The sequence below is a fragment of the Punica granatum genome, chromosome 5, assembly GCF_007655135.1.
Source record: "Punica granatum isolate Tunisia-2019 chromosome 5, ASM765513v2, whole genome shotgun sequence".
In the NCBI taxonomy this organism is placed as follows: Eukaryota; Viridiplantae; Streptophyta; class Magnoliopsida; order Myrtales; family Lythraceae; genus Punica; species Punica granatum.
This window is the reverse complement of record NC_045131.1, coordinates 14722537-14732070: the sequence shown is the minus strand read 5'-3', so window position 1 is coordinate 14732070 and position 9534 is coordinate 14722537. Positions and strand designations below refer to the sequence as shown.

Sequence of the window (9534 nt, the reverse complement as noted above, 5' to 3'; positions counted from 1 at the left end):
TCACTAACGGATGTTAATCCCGTAGTCTCGATTATTTACGTTTGATGGAAGATTGGTATTATATTAGAAAGTACTAGGCACAACTATCGCACTCTGCCGTGAGCCGATAGTATTTAACACGATACAATAATACGATATAGATACAATACAAAGTTAAGCAGATTTGGGTTAATGGTAAATGTATTTCATGTCTAAACAGATCAAACCCATTTAGACATGATAAATAAACGTGTTTAAACAGGTTCAACTTTTGTAATTCGTTTAGATACGGTTAGACCTGTTTATATTATGTGTTATCATGCTAATAAATTTGTTTCACATATTGTATCAATTTATAGAAGAAAATACAATAAAAACATGTAAATTTATTTATATAAATCATCGTTTATGGTGCTTTTATCATGTTAATCGTGTAGTAACGTGTAATTTAATATAATAGTGTCATATCATGTAGATATAATATGTACTTAAAAGTAATAGTGTCATATTGTGTAGGTAAGTATACATACCCATTTAGACACGCTTAGTTAAATGGGTTAGACGTATCATATCCGTGTCAATCCGTAATTAAACGACCGAAAACCCGCCCAATTCACAAAATCATTACCATTCCCAAATTCATACGTTTCCCACACCACAAACAATAAATTCAGCAGAGAAAGCACGCTAAATGCAGAAGAAGAAGAAGAAGAAGAAGAAGAAGAAGAAGAACAAGAAGAAGAAGAAGAAGAAGAAGAAGAAGAAGAAGAAGAAGAAGAAGAAGAAGAAGAAGAAGAAGAGTAGAAAGGGATACGAGGGAACACTTGCCTGAAAATGGAATATCTTCTTTGCCCTCACTATCGGGTTTTCGAATTGGAATATCTTCTTTGCCCTCACTATCGGGTTTTCGAATTTTACGAGAGAATTTCATATTTAATCCAAACTGGTGCGCATATGCCTAGTCTAGAGGCATATTGTAACCACTACCAATCGAATTTTCTTATTAATATTCATATTTTACCTAGGGTTTAAGAAAATTTCAAAGTATATCGGGCTTTGGTTAGACATTTTTCCCTTCAATTTAAAATTCTTTTAAGTACATTCAACCTTAAATTGCATAGGTTGAATTATGCTTTCCACTTTTATGTGACATAATTCCAGACCAACTTCTTTGCCCTCACTATCGGGTTTTCGAATTTTGCGAGAGAATTTCATATTTAATCCAAACTGGTGCGCATATGCCTAGTCTAGAGGCATATTGTAACCACTACCAATCGAATTTTCTTATTAATATTCATATTTTACCTAGGGTTTAAGAAAATTTCAAAGTATATCGGGCTTCGGTTAGACATTTTTCCCTTCAATTTAAAATTCTTTTAAGTACATTCAACCTTAAATTGCATAGGTTGAATTATGCTTTCCACTTTTATGTGACATAATTCCAGACCAACATGATCAATCTTCATCTCTCTGTAAAAATACAGAAGCCTTTTTAATCATACGATCAGTAAAATATTATTTACAACTCTATAATCGAAATTATTGGTACAACCTCAATCGATGGCTGAAATTGTTCCCATAATTGTGAAGAATGACTTTAAATCTCAATTTATATTTATATTGCTGTTTTGTTGCCTTACCCATATCAGAGCAACTATACTCAATATTATCCATTTCTCTTGGAAGAGATTTTAGCAAGTGATTTGTAATATAATATTATTCAATTTAGATAATTGATTATATTTTAGTGTTATTGTCTTCTATGAGTATATGTTTTTTCGGTTTTAGAAGCAAGGTGGCAACAGTACATTCCGTCACTTATTATATTTTTATTAGTGGCACATGAAAGGTTACGGGACGAAAAGCTCTTACGTGGTGCTTTCCTATGTCTTGTCCCGGTTTTTATTATTTTATATAGATTAGATTTCTAACTTAATTGATATCATCATTCTTTATATTTTTTTGTTTTTTTTTTGTATTTGGAAAATGAGAGTTGTTTCATTGTATTCGAGAATACAATAACCATTTTCATATACCATAGAATTTTTATTGTCATTATTTTTAGCCAACTTACCATTATCTTATCTATTTTATGTCACACTTCATATGTAGATTAAATTCTCATTATTTAAAGTTCAGTTAATAGATAAACAGAAATATCATTATACAAAGATATATTTTTTTTACATAAATAATAAAGTTTTTCACTTGAAAGTGTGGGTCTTCGCTTAGTATTATTTAAGCAGCATATCTAATAGAGGTACGGTCATTTGTAATATTACATTTTCTTTTTAGAATGTGATAGGGAATTGAGACTTTGAGAGTTAATTTATCTATTTATTAACGGTAAACGTATCACTTTTAATAACATAAAAATGAATAATATGGATAAGAAGAAATAACCTAAAAATTCAAATAGTTTCCTCACATTTTCAATTTACCAACTTTTCAAATTTTGACTTGAAAAATTAAAACGTTTCCCTCTGTTTTCCCCATCTATCAACCTGTTAATTTAGGCATTAACGACGCAGACATGGCCATTAAATTTGCCTATGTGGCAAATGGCGGCACACGTGGAAAATAAGGATTATCCATTAAGCTAAAAAATCAGATAATTTGTCATTTTTTTCCTAATCTACCAAAACATCAAAAACTCATAAAATTCACATATTTTGCATATATTATCTAATCTACCAAAATGTATTGATCACCAAAATATTCATCAAAATTACATAGTAAGACATTAGTTTTCGGACTTTACGAGCGCCAATTTTGATTTTTAAAATTCCGAACCATACTTGAGACCGAAAAATATTTTTCTACATAATATTGATCATCGTATTTTTCTAAACACAATGTTGGCCCCATATTACTTTTCGGAAATCCGATCATCAAGATAAGGATTCGGAAACAATCGAATAATTATGATTGAACGCGTTTTGTAGGCTCAATATCTATTCTTATCGAGATTCGGCACCATTTACGCAAATTAAATTTTTCACAAAGCTGATTATTTTTTCAAATTTCTCAATTTTGAAATATTCATTCGGAAAATTTTGACGGACGCCAAAAAATTGAATTTAGCCCAAATAGTGCCCATACGAGTAAATAAAAAAAGAAAAAAGAAAAAAATCCAAATTAACTTAAAAGTTAATTAACGTAAATTTCCGTTCAAATTAATTGCCCCACTCGATCTATACGTCAATAATTTCTGTACAAATTAATGAAAAAGTTGACGCCGTGATATAATTATTATCAAATTGAAAGTTTATGTATTTTTAGATTAAAAAAATTCGTGATAAAATTATTAAAATGTGAAAAGTTAATATTTTTTTATTAACCCTTATAATAATAACATACATCCGCATTCATCAATCAAAAAGGGAAAAAAAAAATATATATATATATGTACCCACCCATCTCGACTGTACATTCCCATTCTATCCTGTCTTTTGTTTTTATCAGATATGCGCTTTCCTTAGCCTTCTGTTCTCACTCTCCCGTCTCACCAGCTCCTCCTCGTCGGCGGCTCCTCCAGGTCGGCGGTCCTCGCCGTCGCCGCCTCTTGCCCGTCTCCTGCTCGTCTCCGCCTCCTGCCCCTCTCTTGCTCGTCTCCGCCTCCTGCCCCTCTCCTGCTTCTGTCCATTTAGGTATGATTCCTCTGATTTTGTGAAAATTCCCAACAAGCAAGGAAGTGAATGAACCCATTTAATGTGTTTCGAGCAATTAGATGTTCTGCGAGATGAGCTTTCGCCATTTTTTGGGCTAAATTGAAATCCATAAAGGGGTTATAAGGGATTCAATATTAACTGATTGTCTACAGAAACTGCTTCTAGTTCGGTTGTTCTTACTGTTTGTGATTTGAGATCAACTCTGACATTGATTCCTCCTAAATTGCTGATCACATGGTTACGTAATGATTTTTATTTGAGGGTAATTTAGTACGAGAGACAATTTTCTGTCTTTCATACCAAACAAGGTAGTGTGGATTACCAATCCATGCCAAACATAGTAATGTAACATGCCAGTAATTTTTAAAGTGGTAATCTATCTGAGTACAAACCTAGATTACCAGTAATTTTAAATGGTAATAATGCACCAAACGCCACCTCAGTTCTATAGTAATTTAAGAATCATAATTTGTTTAAACTGCTATTGGAAGTGAGTTTGATTTGATTATGCTCAAAGGAATGAAAATTGCATAAGCTCCTCAGAAGGGTCTGTGCTCCTGAGTTTTTCTTTTTCCATTGATTTGAGGCCTGTAAAGATAGATGCATGGAGGGTTGGATTATGTTTGTCACTGCAGAGCGGTTCTCAGATGAAATCAAATGGAGTTACTACACAAAAAGCAACTGCGCCGCCTCGATTTTTGCCGCTTTTTGCTGTTTTACGTAATTTTCTACTTCCTTTCGCTGTTAGTGCTGACTAGCTTCTAGTGCTTATCTTTTAGAGGAGTGGGGAGCTTTTTAAGTAAATGAAAGGCAAGACGATTGTCCCATCATGTGATTTACTGAATTGAGAGATGGCGTTAGGAAACCCGAGCTCCAGCCAGGACCCCGCCACCAGGGATGTGGCACCACGGCGGTTCCCGCCGGCTGCTCAGCCGGAGATCATGAGAGCAGCCGAGAAGGATGATCAGTATGCTTCCTTTGTCTATGATGCTTGCCGTGATGCCATTCGTCATCTCTTCGGTCTGTCCCTCGCTCTCTTCTCTATTTTAAGTACACGGCCTTACTTGCTTTAGCTTGAAGCGGCTTCTCATTCCATAATTGTTCTCACTATATCAGGAACAAGAGTTGCCGTGGCTTATCAGAACGAGGTCTGGTGTTAATCTTTCCGTTTTCCCCATTTTCTGTTTTTCACTTTTACTTTAGTATCTATAGCAATTCTCTAGTTGGCAGTGTGAGGCCTAGAAGCTGAAACACGGGAGAGTTTCATCTTATTGAGAAATACCGGCTTCCAAGGGATACTTGGAACTTTGTTGCAGTATACAGTTTCTCTGGGGGTCTGAATTCAGTGTGTTTATAGGATAGGTTCCAGGTCCTTGTAGTCCTTGTTTGTGGGGTTTATCATGAAGTAGAAATGCTGGTTGTTGGTTCAGATGCTAAGTATTAGAGGCTCGATTTTTTGACAGACGCAACTTCTCGGACAAATGTTATATTACGTACTGACAACTGGCTCAGGACAGCAAACACTGGGTGAAGAATATTGTGACATAACTCAGGTGCAGTGCTCTATCAATAGTTTGTGCTTTAAGATAACTTCAATATAACCATACGGGTTTTGGCTTTTCTTCTTTTGTGCTTTTATTTTTCCCTTCTGGCATGTCTTCCAGCCAACACATTCTCCTCCCTTTTTTCTCTTCTGGTATCGTTTCGGATCCTACACTCACTGTTGAGATAGGATTAGTTCCATCACGAGTATGCTACACTTATTCAAGTGCTGATAATAACATTGTTGTAGGTTGCTGGGCCATATGGACTCCCTCCGACGCCAGCAAGACGTGTGCTTTTCATTGTATATCAAACCGCATTCCCTTATATTGCTGAGAGAATAAGGTCAACTTTCTTTCATTGCCTGTTAATTGTTACTTTTCAGCAAAAGCATGGTGTAGTTTCTGGGAAGTCCAATACTTCTACAGTGTCTGAAAGCATTTATCCATTTTGTAGCTCTCGAGTTGCTTCTCGTGGGATCTCTCTTTCTGACACTTATTCAGATGAGCCATATGGAGTCAGTGGTTTAGACAATAATGAAGATCAATTAATCATGACAACAGGAGCTCCCTCATCCCCCACAAGAAGGGAAAATTTATCTGCTCTTTCGAGGTTTAGAAGGAGATTAAATGGATTGTGGTTAAATGCAGTTCAGCGGTGGCCGGCGGTAATTAAAGCCCCTTTTGCATCTAGAGTATAAGTTTGCACGACACCCTGTCACTGAAATACTAAATTGCGAAGTCAATTGGATCAAGTCATTGATATTAACATGCTCGTGCTGGAGTTCTCATTCATGTCAATTTCTTACTGATGCTAATCTAAAAAGTTTTAGCTCTAAGCAAATGTGATTTGTTTTAACAGCATGTTGTAATTGTACTTTGGTCTTATCCATGTATTATATGTAGTGTCACATTTGTGCTGGTTGTATGAGTCTTGCGAACCTAAGGTTGGATCTACTTTTATGATGCATGGTGATTCTTTGAATTGCTTTTCACGGAACATCAGTCCTAAAAATACTGGCTTTTTTCAATAGATGCTTCCTATAGCTCGAGAAGTCTTGCAGCTGGTTCTACGCACTAACCTGATGTTCTTCTACTTTGAAGGTAAATTATCTGGTTTGAAAGGTCCATGAATTGTTTCTGATAAATTTTTTCAAGCTATAGTCTCCAATTGAATGTTTTCTTGTTCTCTCTGCAGGCTTGTATTATCATATATCCAAACGCGCTGCAGGCATTCGATATGTTTTCATCGGAAAGCCCTCAAATCAAAGGCCGAGGTACAGTGACGTGCAGATTCTTTTGTTATTAAAATTAAATGAATAAAAGAAAGGAAGAGCTCCGTGTCAGGAGTATTTCCTTCTTTATGAGATTAATTATCAAATCATAAATTAAGACTTTAATCTTCTTCTGGCAGATACCAAATTTTGGGAATTTTTCTTTTGATTCAGCTATGCATTCTTGCTGCCGAAGGCCTGAGGAGGAGTAACTTATTGTCTATCACCAGTTCTGTCCATCAGGCATCTTTAGGAAGCCACCAAACCTCAGCAGGTTAATCTTATTCTAATTTTGTTGTTGAAATCAAGCAGATCTCTGCTCAGTCTTTATCGTTGTTAATTGACTGTCATATATCTCCTTTATCCTTTCTCTTTGGCATGAAATAATGTCCATTCTCCGTAATTGTTTTTCTTTATAACGTATATTACTAGTATTGAGATCCCGTGGTTAAAATGGTCACAGGGCGAGGCTTGCCTGTGCTGAATGAGGAGGGCAACGTGATATCAGTGGACAGCGACAAAGGTAGCTGGACAAATGACCCATCAACTTCAGAGGTATTCTCAAATTTCTAATACAAGAATAGAGAATAATTCTCCCCCGTCTTTGTTTTCATGCTCACGGTAACTAAGATTTTGAGAGAGCCTAATCCCAGTTAATTTGTGTTTGGAAATCGAAGCAAATGGGGGGAAATCTTGAGTTGTATATTGTACATTCAATTTTGTTTTCGCATGTTTTGTGGACTAATATTGACATAAATTTGCTTGGCTCCTGATATTGTTGATTTCTCTCAGGGGACTAGTGGGATAAGTAAGTGTACCCTTTGTCTAAGCAATCGCCAACACCCTACCGCCACGCCTTGTGGTCACGTATTTTGCTGGTAAGCCCTTAATCTTGTTATGTCTGAGAAAAGTACAATAGAAAGAGTAAAGACTAAATTGGGTAGACCTACCACAAATTTTGCATTGTGATTTGTGAGTTTTTGAGCCTGCACTCAATAATGCTGGAGTTGCCCGCATTTTTATAGCAGCTGGAATCTTATGGAAGATTTCCGTGTGGTAAAAGACCTGTTTCAGCTTTTTGTATATCGTAGGTTGAACCAAGCCTCAAGCACATCGGTCGGACCTATTGTTCATAAAATTCTTTCTTTCTTTTGGCTTATGCGAGGGCTTGTATATGATATGTTTGTTTAACTCGATATGTTCTCTATTTGCGTAGGAACTGCATCATGGAGTGGTGTAACGAGAAGCCTGAGTGCCCGCTGTGCCGCTCCCCGATAACACATTCAAGCCTAGTCTGTTTGTATCATTCTGACTTCTAATCAGTTCTAAAAGGAAGAGACTTTAGAAACAAAGTGTATATGGGACTTCGAGGTTGCTGTCCCTAAACGAATATATAAAGATGCAGAAGAAATTAGGTGTAGCCTTAGGATAATGTTGCCGCACCACTGAAATAGTCGACATTAGGGAGGGCCTGATCCCTCGCTAATGAAGGTTTAGTGAGGGATACGTAACCCTCGCTAGCATTAGCGAGGGATTAGTGAGGACACTGTCGCTCGCAAATTAAAAAATTAAAAATTAAAAATTTGTCTTCCTCGCGAGGGATTATTGAGGATCGTATCCCTCGCTAGGGTCGAAAAATAAGTACTTTATATCGGTAATATATATATATATATATATAGAGAGAGAGAGAGAGAGAGAGTATATCCTTCTGCCTTCAGCCCCTCTCAATTACTGTGTTTTGCTGGTCTCGAACACAAGACCTTGCGTTGCCCCTTGTACATTTAGCGAGGATTACGTATCGCTCACTGCTTCCTCGCTAACATTAGCGAGGGATTAGACTGTGCCTGGCTAATTAAAAAATAAATTTTAGAAAAAAGATTTGTCTTAGCGAGGATCGTATCCCTCGCTAGGGTCGAAAAATAAGAACTTTATCTCGGTAATATATATATATACATATATATATGTATATATATACATATAAATTTCTTTCGCCTTCAGTCCCTCTCAATTACTTTGTGTTTTGCGTGTCTCAACCGAGACCACATATAAATTTCTTTCGCCTTCAGTCCCTCTCAATTACTTTGTGTTTTGCATGTCCCAACCGAGACCTCCCGCTGCCCCGTGTACATCCATCCACCCTTCACCTGTCTGTGCCAATCTCCTTAACGGTTGAGTTATATTGAATTTCACTTGTCATTTTACTACACTTAAATATATTTATTTACATTTATATTAATATTTGCCTAGATACCGAAAACATTTCCCATTACAAACCTAGTCCACTGATCAGCAAACAAGTCAAATATACAAACCATTATCTGCATTAACATAATATTCATTTACAGATCACATACACATACAAACATTATCCACATGCAAGCAATTATTCACATACAAACAAAGTTTACCGATTGATAAACAAATCAAAACATACGAATCACTATTCACTTTATTCGCTAACAAACCAAATAAACATACGAACATTATCCACTCACAATGCAATAGTCACACACAAACCATTATCTAGTTAACACATTTTGAGAAGAAGCTAACCTATTCATTATCGTTATCATCATATGCAGCATCCTCGTCCCCCTCACCATAAATAACTATCACTGTAATGTTGCTTCACCTAGAGGTATCAGGAATGGGTTTTCCCGTTTGTTCACCCATGCAACTCGCAATATATTTCAAAAGTTGTTGATGCTCCCGAAATTCTATAGAGTGCTTAGTTTATTGGTCACTTCCTCATAATGTGCGTCACTCATCCCCACCATGCCAGATGATTCGCATTCAGTAGGTGGTGAGCTAGTGGAACTGCGATGACACCAGTTCATCCCATGTGTACGGCCCTATTTACTCGTCCCGATCGTCTTCGTCCAAAGCTTGAAGGTCTCCTCATCAGAAAGCTTGGTGCCAATAGATTGGGACGCCTGAGTGAACTTTTCCCGTTGAGATAATGAAAACAAGCCAAAGTTCTCGTTAAGTATAAAAAGGCAATTCCTTCAATCTTAATTGCAACTTACTATATTTTCTTGCAGGGCTAATCCAAGTACCATCCTTTCTCCT

At 36.4% G+C, this 9534-nt stretch overlaps 1 protein-coding gene across 2 annotated transcripts; it reads left to right on the top strand.

The window, feature by feature from the left end:
- The first annotated feature begins 3432 nt into the window (after window positions 1-3432).
- On the top strand, window positions 3433-8103 carry LOC116209235 (peroxisome biogenesis factor 10). 2 transcript variants are annotated; one of them, XM_031542823.1, is made up of 12 exons: window positions 3433-3629; window positions 4430-4670; window positions 4767-4798; window positions 5114-5203; window positions 5443-5537; window positions 5649-5859; window positions 6226-6295; window positions 6390-6468; window positions 6606-6739; window positions 6929-7020; window positions 7258-7343; window positions 7682-8103. In XM_031542823.1, exons 2-12 carry the CDS (start codon window positions 4502-4504, stop codon window positions 7782-7784), a joined length of 1161 nt encoding a protein of 386 aa, XP_031398683.1. In that variant the 5' UTR covers window positions 3433-3629; window positions 4430-4501; the 3' UTR covers window positions 7785-8103. The 2 variants fall into 2 exon arrangements, with proteins under 2 accessions (XP_031398683.1, XP_031398684.1); XM_031542824.1 differs by having other exon boundaries at window positions 3491-3629; window positions 4416-4670.
- Window positions 8104-9534: the final 1431 nt, after the last annotated feature.

Coding starts and splice junctions, on each gene's coding strand:
- LOC116209235 (XM_031542823.1), top strand. CDS start 4,502: ATGGCGTTAGGAAACCCGAGCTCCAGCCAGGACCCCGCCACCAGGGAT. Junction 6,469..6,605: donor CCCTCAAATCAAAGGCCGAG/GTACAGTGACGT, acceptor TTCTTCTGGCAG/ATACCAAATTTTGGGAATTT. Junction 7,021..7,257: donor ATGACCCATCAACTTCAGAG/GTATTCTCAAAT, acceptor GATTTCTCTCAG/GGGACTAGTGGGATAAGTAA.